This window comes from Artibeus jamaicensis, unplaced genomic scaffold (genome assembly GCF_021234435.1).
Source record: "Artibeus jamaicensis isolate MK-2021 breed Jamaican fruit bat unplaced genomic scaffold, CSHL_Jam_final contig_2170, whole genome shotgun sequence".
Classification (NCBI taxonomy): Eukaryota; Metazoa; Chordata; class Mammalia; order Chiroptera; family Phyllostomidae; genus Artibeus; species Artibeus jamaicensis.
In genome coordinates, this window is record NW_026521445.1 from 4655699 (window position 1) to 4668991 (window position 13293).

Here is a 13293-nt window from a genome sequence, read left to right on the forward strand (position 1 = left end):
TTTTGAAGACTTTAACGACTTTCTCAAGGGCCTCTCAATTTTTGGTAATCAAACTATTCTTTTTTGAGTACTTATCTATGAGTCACTATCCTTTCTTCAACTGTTAATTTTGATAGATCTCATACCATCTGTCAACAATTCTGCAAGTGATTAAAGCCACTCTCTTGTACTTTGACAGACTTCATGAAGTTTTGCATCTTTTGCAAGGTTTACAGTTTCATTTTGTTTTGTTCTGCATTTGCACTGTATTAGCGAGAGAGTAACTGAGCAGGATGTTGGTGTGATGGATAGGACAGATAATAGAAGAGCCCAATTTTATAAGTGCTCAGTTTATTAGTGAATATTTTCTTATTTGGCAACTTTCACTTCTCCATGCATCCTTCAGATCAATTAACATTTGGATAATGAGGATCTCCTGTAATATGCTGCAAATTGTTCTGAGGATTAAATTTAGAATATATGTAAGACAAACATAAAGATGAAAGGCAGAAACTGGAAGAATTATCATTAAAGAAAAGGGAACAAAAAATGAAAGAGAAATAATGTGTACTATGAAAATTTATTCCCAGCATACAAGCAACTCAGGAGATGGGGGCTCAAAGACAAGAGAGAGACAATCACAATGAATGGAAATGGAAATGGAAAATAAGGAAAGTTGGAAGGGCTGGAGGTGTCAGAGGTTTCTCAAAGGCAATGAGGAGGAGAAGGCACACCCTGAACAGGGAATACTAGCATCTGCATCAGGAAGAAGTGATAAATATGCCTGGAAAGTTGGTGGTGTTTAAACTAAACTATAGTAAGGACCACTTTTGGAAGGTCAGTCAATACCAAGGTTGATGAATTCACACTAACTTTAGAAAACCATATATTTGGGGGTGAGGAGGGAGCAGCAGAAAAGGGTAGGATTTGAACCAAAATAAGACTTTGAGCCCAGAAAGCTGGGAGAAGGCTGATGCCATTAAGCACTTAAGGAGTTAAGAAATGCTGATCTGGGAGAGGCTGGAAGGTGAGGCTAAGACGACTGATTTAACTTTGGAAACACTGAAAACGAGGTACTGTGCAGGACACTCAGGTGGAGCTCAGGTTCCGCTGGGGGCTAACATATACTCACCCATTCAAACATATTTTTATGGGGCTGGGAAATGTTCATAAGGGAAAACAATGGAGCCATATCTTACTCAAATATGAGGGTCTAAAATCGGCCTATGAATTTAAAAAGTTTTGTTTTGTCAAATTTACTCTTGAAATGTTCTTATAAAGGCAGACCTGGAGACAGGCACACGAGCCCACATAGCCAGGTATTCTCCCAGCACTGGAATGGACCACTAGACTAGTTAAATCCTAGATGAAGTCTTTGGCTCAGATTTAGGGTAGTACTGAATGAAAAATATAAATATGAATTTATATATTAGACTCTCACTCAGTTCAAGGAGACAGTTACACAGAAGGCATGTTGAAGCTAAAACTGAGTAAAGAAAGAGCGGATTCACACTTACCAGCCTCGTCGCCGCTCACTCAGGGCCATGTGCTTGGCAAATGGAGCTTGGGCAGGACTGCCAGCGTTACTGCATTGGCTATGACTAGACATTCTCTTTATTTGCCTGAATATTTATCTTTGAATTTGTGTCATTTAAATGTACATATGATGTGACTTTAATATAGTCAAGTGACATAATTGTATGATATTTCCAAATAAAAGAGAAAGAAATGAATTCTCAGGATAAAAACTTGGAGAATGCCTATATTTATGAAAGGACACTTAAAGCTGAGAAGGGGGCATAATAGTTACAAAAAAGAACATAACCTTTCAAAAGTTAAAAGAAGAGAGGTTTTTCATCTATACCTGGGACACAGAAAAAGGCAAAGGAAATGAGATAGAGCTGTGGAATTGGCCATTAGCACCAATGCTAACCTTCTAGAAGTGCTTCAGTGGGAAAATGCAAAGTGGGGGTTGAAACTGTGTGGAATGAAAGTCTATGTGTGACAGAATGGGAAAGAGGGGTCAGACTGGAAAAAAAAGGGTCAAATATTTTAAATACATAGACTTCTTTTAAGTTACTGATTTTTATATTCTCTTTTAAACCAAAGAAACTTCAGTAGAGATTTGTTTAACTTATGGAAAGGACAACTAAAGTGTATCTAGGAATCTAAAACTCTGTGGTATTTTTCTACAGCAAACCCTAGTCCGAAATACCATTGTTTTAAAAATAACAAAATGCTAATATAATACAAATCCAATACAAGGGTGGGCCCAAAGCAGGATTATAGTTGTTAAGTACACAAAACACAGTTTATTCTTGTGTTCGGCATCATTACTGCATTCTTTGCCCACTAAATTAATTTGTCTTTATATCTTTCCCATTTTTGCCAGTAGTAGGTTTATAATACCTCTGAGTGGGAAGAGTTACAAAAGGTCACCAAGTCAAACCTTTTCTACTCAGTGCCAAAGATTCCATTCAGCATCCACAATGAAAGAATGTCACTCAACCTATGCGTAAAAACACCCATAGATGGAAAAATTTCTAGCTTCAAAGAGCACTCCTTCCTAAAAGTTTCTTCCTTCCTGGATTCAGTAATCTCCTGCCCCCCTACCTACCTCCGCCCAAAACAAATGAAAGCACAACAAACATGGCACCACTCCCAACACTGCTGCGTACTTTCAAGGAGGCACACTAATTCCTACTTTGCAATGTTCTTTGGAGTTACTGCTTGCTGTCCATTCCTACAACTAATGCCTGGCCTGGCCCTACCTGTCACCCCTTTACCATTTACTTTATTCATCATATGCTTGGTATTTCAGCAGCTGTAAAGTTTCTAAATTATCCTGTATAACACTGACAGAATAACTTCCCTAAAATTAAAATTTTTCATTACATCCTTCCTATATTGAAGAAGCTATAGGGTCTTTCCATTTGATTTAATTTAAAAGGCAGACTCTTCTTAGTTCTCACAAAGACTTTTATACTCAGGCTCTTGCCCCCTGATCTCTACCATAAATAAGTCCCTGTTCAACTCTACCTTGTTAATCTCTCTCTCATACAGAGTGTTCATTGGTCCTCTGCATCCAAGTCTGCCTTCCCAAGGCAATATACTAAGTAGACAACATACTACTTGAGCAAAGACTGATGTACACTACCACTGCATTCTCAACAGTAATTAGCACAATAATGAGCACATAACAAGTGTTCAGGGAATACCTGGTGACTGGTTCTTAAAAATGCTTTTATTTTCTCCCACTGGATTTATATTTTGAATGTGCTACTCAACACCAAACCACTGTTCATGACTCCCTCTGCCCACCCTTTTTGAATGTGCAAAATCCTACTTGTCTTCAAACCTCAGCTGAAATATCCCCTCTAGGAAGCACTCCTGATGATCCCAGCCTAGAATAATGACCGCTTGTTTTCCTTAACACTTTACTTATAAATCTGTCATGTACCTTTAATCAGTTTCTCTTATAACATCTAGCCTGAAAGCTCTTTTTTTAAAGCAGATGGAAAACTCCATCTCTTCCTCTTTTTTGCGTGTCCCCCTTTCCTAAACATACACTTTCCTAAACATACCTAACACAGCATCTTAAATGAGATAAGTGATCAATACATATTTATCAAAGTATGAACTTCCTTCATCAAGTTTTTCCTCAAATGAAAATAACAAATACAACCAAATGAATAAGTAAAGCCGCTTAGTAACTGTTTACTTCCACTTGAGTTACATCAATATTTGCCTATTGTTCCAAAAGTTAATAAAATTCCTCAGGTTAGAAGTTCTTTAGGTTAGCTAATACCTAACCTAAAGGTTAAGGAGATAGATTACATGATTTTTTCAAGGTCTTTTACTATGACTGTTAATCTGGTATTTTGGAATATGTGTATCTATCCAGGTTGTTCTCCCTGAAAAACACTAGCAACAATATGATAAATACATGTTGGGCATTTTCCAGATGATAAAATGTGTATGCATTTTCAAGTCATGAGCTCAGTAAATCAACCTCAAAGTAATATTCAAACTTCAATGTACAAATGATAGAATGTTAAGATTGTGGTTGTTTCATTTAAATTTATTTTTACAATAAACCAAAAGATGTAATCAATGTTCACTAACTTCTAACCTAACAAATACATTAAAATAAGAGAATCTACAATACAATTTTCCTGTTACATGAACACCTCTAAAAGTAAGAGGCAGCCTGATATTATTCTAAGACTTCAACTGGACTCTAAGAATCTGAAATATAGCCAGAGTTCCACTATTTACTAGACACGCACCTTGATCAAGTCAGTGAATCTCTCTGAGCCCCACTTTCCTCATGCAAAATAGAACAGGCATCTGTTTCATCTACTCTGAATTTCTGTGAACATCAAATGATGTAGCACACAGGAAAGTTGGAAGTGCTATTACTCTTTCAAGCCCTATTTTATATAATGTTAATGAGTGAGGCTATCCTGCAATTTTCTGGAAAATTTGAGGTTAGAATTATCATTTCCTTAAAAATTTCACAGACTTTTTCTATAAATTGTTTGGCCCTGATGTTTTCCTCTGAGAAAAATGTTAATTTTTCTTTACTTTGATTTAATCATTATAAATTATTCAGGTTTTCTTTCTTTTAAAGATAATTTTGGTAAAATAGATTTTCCTAGGAATTTTTCTAAGTTTTGTTCAAATTTTCAAACATATTGTCATAAAGTTCTTCATGGTACCCCATAATGTTTTCAATACTTGAGATATTTTTAAATTTAATTATTAATATATATTTAAAAATTATAAGCATTTTAAGTTTTTCGAATGCATAATTAAACATGAAATTAAAATAAATACAAAATTTACAATAAAATTTTGTTGTAATAGTATTAAAAATACAATAGTATTATTGGTATTACACTGTTTTTAAATAAATATCAACAGAATATTAGTATACCTGTGGGTATGCAATGATATTAGTCTAGGTACATTTCATTTTTTTCTATTTCCTAGCCCTGAAAGAGATTATTCAAAACAAAAACAACTTCCTTCATGGCTCTTTCTTCTGAAAGACTATAAGGAGTAAGACGGCATAGGGAGTACCCGTCCTGAAGCACTGCCCTTCCGCCTCTGCCCCGGCCCTTCACACATATTTCATTTATAGATATTTCAAGTCAACCTGTAACTTCAGGGGAATGTCCCATTTGGACCAAATAAAATTATTTGACTACTACATAAATAGAAAGGCAAGTCCAGGATATGAAGCATAATATAGGAATTTTAAAGAAAGAGAGAGAGAGAAAATATTATAATAGAAGCTTCTATAAAAAGACTTGATTGGAGCTTATGGGTGTTTGACTCCTATAATTATCACAAATATTAAAAAATATTAAGTTTCAGTTGAAATACAGGGAAGAGTCAGAAAAATGGTCAATGTAGATCTTGTTTTTTGGATTTCATATTCTCAGGGATGTAAGTATAAGAATGTAAGTTCACGTACTAAAATCCTAATTGGAAATTTGAGCCCAAAGGCAAACATCATAAATTAAAATTAAAATTTGTTAAAGAGAGCTCCTTTTTGGTGATCTTTTTCTTGCTGTGTCACCAATTTATACAAGTAGGAAAGGGCTTTGAGCAAACACTGCTGTAGACCCAGAACTGCACTGGCTTGCTCGTCAATGACCTCCCAGTCTCCCACGCACTGGGCTTACTCATACAGCTGTATTTCCTAATTGCTTTGCTTGACAGGAACTGCTAGGGGCAGGGAAGAAATGATTTAATTTAAATCATTAGCCAACACCTCAAAAGACCATGTAAATAATAAAAAATAGATGTAACAAATTATCCATATTATAAAACCTAAACCTTCAAAGATGTTAACAGTATGAGCAAAGAACAAGGTTTCACCATGTTTAATCACATATATTCTTCAATAACGTACCTCAGGAGGTTTGAATTCTTCAATTCCGCCTTCCATTTTCTGTTTAAGTGCACTGTTTACTTGCTTAGCATTCTGAACCTTCAGCAAAAATAACCCAAAATATGAATCAGAACATGTACTTAGGTAAATTTCTAAGTACTCAATAAAATGAAAATGATGTATGTACCAAATCCCCTTAAATTTTACTTCAGGAGGATAAACACCTACCACACTGTAACCACACTTTGGGTGTGATATTCCATTCATCCAACTAATAATACACAACAATTCACATCCATATAATCTATTTATTAGATTAACAGACACAGTTCTTAAATCATAACATTTGAATATGTTTTAACAATCTCTTATAACCAAAGATAAATATTATACATAGGAATTAAAATCCATCAATAATTTCATTACCATAACATATTGATCAAATAACAATTATTCTAATAAGAACTGCCCTTGCCAGTACGGCTCAGTTGGTTGGGCATCATCCTGCAAACCAAAAGGTTATAAGTTCAATTCCCAGTCAGGGCACATGCCTAGGTTGTAGGTTTGGTTCCTGGTTGGGGTGCATACAAGAGGCAACCAATTGATGTTATTTTCTCTTCCTTTTCCCTCCCTTCCCTGCCTCTAAAAAAATAATGATGAAGGTGAATGAATAATGTTTATTAGGTGTTTATTCTTGGTGCTCCATGTTACACACTGAGTAAGGGGACTCAACACAAAAGTCATTGTCAGGCAAGATGTGATAAGGGCCTGTAGAGGGTACTAGTGATGGGATTAAGAATGAAGGCTTCCATTTAAAGAAAACTGCAGAGACCAAACTCACACAACTTGGTTACCACTTGGTTTGTGTGTGCTGGGGCAGTGATACTGGCAAGGGATGAGTCAAAGATGATTCTGATGTTTCAACAGAAAGCAAACAGAAAAAAAAAATCTTTGGGGCGTTAGGTGAAACGTCTAGCAGGTTGTTGGAAATACAGCTACAGAGCCTGGGAGAAAAGTCACAGCTTAAGAAGTACGGTAGATTCAGCAGTTGCTGGCATATAGTGTCACGTGAGCTGATACAGACCAAAAGTACAACCTTAGAAGAGTAACTAGATCTAAGGGTTAGAGTAAACAACAGAAACAATCAAAAAAGGGGGAAAAACACTAAAAAGGCCAGAGACCTAATGACAAGCATTCACTGAGTACTTACTATGTGTTAGGCACTATTCTGAGCACTTATGATATATATCTTGTTTAAGTTTTCCCAACCATCATATTATTACTCGCATTTCAAGATGAGGAAACTGAAGTTAACAGAAGTTGAGCAGCTCCCCTAAGGTTACATAGGAAGTAGATGGTGTAGCCAGGGTTAGAACCTAGGTTTACTGACGCCAGATCCTGATTCAACCACTATCTGATTATGTCGATACTCGTACAACCCTACTGCTACTACTACTGGTGATAATGACGATAAAGAGAGTATTATTGAGGTCTCTTCATGAAGACTATTCATTGTGCCTTCAAATGTGCCAAATACTGCTTAACAATCTACGTGTGTCACCTCAAATAATTCCTAACAACCTACAGGAAAAATAAGATTATTATTCCCAATGTCACAGATATACAAGGGGGGATCAAAAAACCCCCAAAATTTATTTATAAGAAATGGTGTATTTATCCTTACAAGTTTAAACTTCAGTCACCTTCAAAGTACTCTCCATTTGATGCAATACACCTATCGGGAAGTTTTTCCCATTGCTTAAAACAGTTTTTGAACTCATAGCTTTTGATGCCCTTTAGTGCTTCTGTTTTTTTGTTTTGTTGTTGTTTTGTTTCATCTCTTTCATGCTGGCAAAATATTTCATTTTAAGGACGTTTTTCATCCAGGGACACACACAAACAAAAAATCACTCCAGGTTAGACTCTGTGAATAGGAAATGTGGGGCATGGGGATCATGGCCCTTTTGGAAAAAAACCGCTGAACCCTTAGCATGATGTGGGCAGGTACACTCGTAAATCACCCATCATGAAATGGGCAAGCATGTTGAAAAAGTCTTCAACGAAAATTCACTGAAGTTCAACACAGTCTCTCACAACAGTGCCCACTGGTACACTGATACAGATGGGTTCCTAGAAGGCAAAACCTGGACAAGGGGCCTGTGCGTCAGAAGATAATTCTGGTTTTCAGGTTCCCCCTCGTAAAATTGAAGCGTAGAGAGATTTCCCAACCCAGAGCTAACAGGTAGTAATGCTAGGATTCAAATCTAGAATAGGCAGAGTTATCTCATAATTTGTAAACATGGTAAATTTTAAAGAATAAAGTTTATGTAAATGTGTCACTGAGAAATCTGTAAAAAATTGAGATTATTGAGGTAAAGCAGATAAGTAGAATGGACAGAATCATTAAAAATGTGATTTTTATAAAATACCTGGCGTTTTAAAGAGATCAGCTCCATGTCCAGTTGCCTCAGGATAGTGTTGGCTGCATTGGGACTACAGGAAACAGCTACCACATCTTCCTGGGTTAAATACATGCCCTTAGGGGGACGGCACTTGGAACGCTGAGAATGATGGCGGTGTTGTAAACTCTGGTACTCTCTCCTTCCAAGCCCAATCTTGCTAGTCTGGACAGGTTGTTCAGTATTACCCTAGGAGAACACAAATGGAATAATAGGTCACTTGGTTTTTAACATGAACAAGTTGAAAACTATCAATTACTAGTAGAAGTATTTGCTACACTAAGTGTATCTAGAAAAATACTGCTAACCAATTAGATTATGTATGAGTCCAAACACACACACACTCATCAGTTAGGGAAAAATAAGCATACAACATAACTTATTCTTGATTAATCCACTTAATAAAATGTTTGATTTCTATATCCAGAGAACTCTGAAAAAAAAAAATAAGTTGGACTCTAAACTATTCCCGTTTTTAAGAAGGGATATGTTTTTCCTAAGTTACAAAGAGCTAAACAAAGAAACAAACAAACAAAATTGCTATAACACTAAGCACAAAGTTTTTTAAAGAAAGTAAAAAAAAAAAAAAGCAAATTAGGACTTATGAGAAGTGGCAGACTAGACAGCTGGGAAAAAAAGAGATAACTTTCACTCTCATTTTATAGTTGTTTAAAGAGGAGTATGCCTCTAACCAAAGGTTAAAAAAGATACAGAATTATCTTAATCATCCCATTTCTAAACTTCAAGTCTATTTATAAATAAATAAAACAAAAGTATGAATTTTGCATTTTGGAAGACATCAAGAAATTTCTAATAATGATGACCATGAACTTCATTGGTCCAAGTAAATGGAATTTCATTATTACTTGCAATATTCTTAAAATGTGATATAAAAATAATATTATTTTGTACCTCTGAGACAGGAATCCATTAGAACCTATGTCCATTAAGTTGAAGGCTATTTCACAGAATAGATTTAATAATCCAATTTTTTAGAAAAGGAACTTTGAGCAAAAGTTATAAAAATTCTATGATAAAGCATAATCCACTTTGTTGCTTAAAAACCACCTCAAAGCCACACACAGACTTGATGTTCAGGGAAACTCCTCCCAGTTCATCACTCTTAAAATTGCTAGATCAAGTATTTTTGGAAAAAAAATCTTTTAAAATTCATTTCTGAGTTGGTAGGGAAGTGAGGAAATTCCTCAAAGACCAGAAATGCCGAGAAAGCAGAAATCTTGAAGGAAAAGTGAGTGTGCAGGAGTTGGCATTTGCCTAGAACCCAGGCTTCGATGGGCTGCAGGTACAGGGTACAGGACATAAAGCCAGAACTCTGGAAGGGACTTCACCAATGTGCAGGTAGAAAAAAATGCCTTTGTCCCACAGAGGGAGAAAATGATTAAAGGAAGTCAGGCCTACCTTATCCTTGGCTGAATGGGAAAGAAACCGAAACAAACTTCCTTTGTGAATCCCCAACTATAGGCCTACATTCAGGCAGGTTTGAGGACTAAATTGTTATCACCTGTCTGGCCTGAAAAACCCAAATAAGAAATGTAAAGTGTTCCAGGACAGTAGGGCTTTCAGACACTTAGCAGAAGGCAAATGCAAACTGTCTCTAGAAAAATACACTTTAAACCCAGGTCTCAACTTTTCTCTAAGCAAAGTAAGCTCACAACCACAAATTGCTACGCAAGTCCCGTGAGTGAGAGACAGTGAAGCAAACAACAGAATTATACCTGCAAAGACTGCAAATATTAGCATCGCAAAAGATAACATAATGTGTTATATGTGTACAAAGAAATAAAATAACTGAAAATATAGAATATTCTTATAATCAAAATGAGTCCATCAAAACCAACAAAGCAGGTATGGAAAGGAACCAAACAGAACATTTAGAAATAAAAAACTCTGGAAGTAGCCCTGGCTAGTGTAGCTCAGTGGATTGAGTGTGGGCCTGGGAACCAAAGGATCTCGGTTCAATTCCCAGTCAGGGCACATGCCTGGGTTGCAGGCCAGTTCCTAGCAGGGGACCCACAAGAGGCAACCATACATTGATGTTTCTCTCCCTCTCTCCTTCCCTTCCCCTCTAAAGATAAATAAATACAATCTTTAAAATAATTTTTTCAAAAAACCTTTGGAAACAAAATTAGAAACTCAGTGGATGGGTTACTTAGCAGACTAGATACAGTTCAAAAGAAAACTGACTAAGAATGCATACATATACGAGAAAAATGGCCACAATGTAGCATAGAAATATGGAAAGATAAAAAGATGGAAAATATGAGTCATTAAGAGACAAGTTAGGGTCCATTATATTTCTAAAGGGATTCCCAAACGAAAGGATAGAGAGAATTAGAGGGAAGTGATATTCAGAGACAACAAATGAGACTTTTACAGAACTTAGTAGGACACAGGATTCAGAAAAGTACAATGAATCCAAAGCAAGTTAAAAAAATCCATGCTCAGATATATCAAAATGAAACTACAGAACATTAAACACAATGGAGAGATTATAAAAATCGACAGACAGAAAAAACTGATTATCTCCAAAGGGATGATAATTAGCCTGACAGCAGACGTCTCTACAGCAATGACAGAAACCATCTGAATAATATTTTCAAATAATACTGTCAACCTAGGAGTCTAACCCCCCAACTAAGATTCCAAGAACAATGGAGAAACAGACATTCTGGACATCACAAAACTGTTTATTATAAAGCGACCCTCAGTAAATTAACTTGTAAAGGATATACTTCAAAAAAAGAAAAATTATTTTTGAAGAAAGGTCTAAGACTTAGGAAAGAATGGTAAGCAAAATAAACTTTAAACATGAGGGTAAATCTAAATACACACTGACTATATGTTTAATTTGAGAAATCTACACCCAGATATAATTAAAACTGGACAAACAGCATATAAGTCAGGATGGTACAGAAGTCAAAGCACTATAAGGACGGTGTATTAATCAGAAATTCACTAAAAACACCAATATTAGACTTTAAGTTAAATATGCCAGACAAAATTTCCAGAGTATGCATAAAAACAGAAATAAAGAAACATCTCAAACTAGTAGAGTTTAAAAAAAATGGAGCAAGAGATGGGCTCTTAATTTAAAAAAGAAAAGGCCATGAAGGAGGAGAAAGAAAACAGAAAAAGCACGTCAAACAGAAGATAAAAATATAAAAGAAAAAAAATGCAACAGGTCGGTGATCATGACCAATATAAAGGAACTAAACTTCCAGATAAAGTATAAATTCCCACCTGTATGCTCCTTATAAGACATACTTAAAACATGAGGACACAGAAATGCTGAAAATAAATGATAAACATGTACCAGAAATGTTGAAAATAAATGATAAACATGTACCAGGCAAATCCTTAACAAAATAAAAATGGCATAGTTATTTATAACCAGACAAAATAATCTTTAAAGCAGAACATTGCAAGAGATGAAAGATCAGTGCATACTGATAAAAGTTTTAATTCAACCACAAGATTAAAACAATTGTAGACTTCTATGCACCTATTAACACTACCTTCAAAATATAGAAAGCACCAGTTCTCAATTAAGCAGATAAACAACAATAAAAACCATACTAACAAGTAGGCAAGCCCTGAGAAAATATAGACTTCAATCACAAAACTGAGAAGCTGCAATTAATATATTGACACAAACAAAACCTTATTACCAATGACAGTGGGCAAAACTAGGTTTAGTTATTCATATGGAAAATATAATAATTAACAAATAATAATATAAGAATAAACTGTTTAGCAAACTCACAACTGTAAACCTATTTTGCCCACTCCTGTATATTCTTCTCAAGCATATACAAGGAAACATTTATGAAAATTCCATATTCTAGGCTTGAAGGTTTTAAAACATAATCAAATTCCTCAACATTCCAACCATCGAAAGGTGGGTTGGGGGAGGTCTATGTCTCCTCCCCTTGATGCTGGACCAACTCTGGTAACTCACTTATAACCAATTGAATGCAAAGAAGTGATGCTGAGTAACGTCCAAGGCTAGGCCAGATGGCTGGGTAGTTTCCACTTAGTGCTTTGGGGATGCTTCCTTTGGAGGAAGCAGCCCATGGTAAGAAGTCAGATTACTCACAGACCACCAGGGTAGAAAGGAATGCTCTAGCTGACAGCTAGTATATCAACTACCAGTCATGCGATCAAGTCAAAAACATTCAATAACATCTTACTTGTGGTTAAAACATAAAAACTGTTCTCTTTAAAATCAGAATTAAGAGAAAAATATTTGCTATCATAACAAAATCATAATGGTGATTCTAACCAGTTCAGTAAGGGAGGAAGCAAAAGGTATCTAAGAGTTGAAAAGAAATAACACTGCTATTATTTTCCAATGATATAAATCCCTACATAAGAAATACAAAATTACCTATAAATAAATTACACAAAGATTTCATTCCTTCCCAGATTATATGTAGATTCAATGAAACATCTAGTAGGGTTTTTCTAGGAGTTTCACAAGCTTAAAGAAGGGCAAATATGCAAGAACAGCCAAGTACTTACTCCTTAAGAACCACCAAGTAGTGGGACCTGCCCCAGTAATTAAGACAGCGTGGGACTGACCAGGGATATTTAAAGGACAAAACAAGCAGAAGAGAGAGCTAGGTATACAGAGTGGGGCAAAAGTAGGTTTATAGTTGTGAGTACATTAAACACAGTTTATTCTTGTATTATTATTTATTAATTATTGTATTATTTTCCACATGAAAGACTATAAACCTACTTTTGCCCCACCTTGTATATAGAAACCTCATATATGATAAAACTGACATTGTATATTAGTTGAAAGAGATAAACTCACTACCGTATTAGAAAACAAAAAATAAAAATGAGTATCTCACAACATGAACAAAATACTGATCGATCAAGTACTTAAATGTAAAAAGCAAAACTTAAAATATAAAAATATTGAAA

At 35.4% G+C, this 13293-nt stretch overlaps 1 protein-coding gene across 5 annotated transcripts in view; it reads right to left on the bottom strand.

Annotated features, from left to right (window-relative positions):
• Positions 1-13293, bottom strand: part of RCOR3 (REST corepressor 3) — a 53200-nt gene that overhangs the window by 12888 nt on the left and 27019 nt on the right. For all 5 annotated transcript variants that reach the window (XM_037136954.2, XM_037136955.2, XM_037136956.2 and 2 more), the window contains 2 exons: positions 8311-8529; positions 5903-5980 (listed from right to left, as the gene is read on the bottom strand). In XM_037136954.2, coding sequence (XP_036992849.2) covers positions 5903-5980; positions 8311-8529 — 297 coding nt within the window. The remainder of the gene's footprint in view (positions 1-5902; positions 5981-8310; positions 8530-13293) is intronic.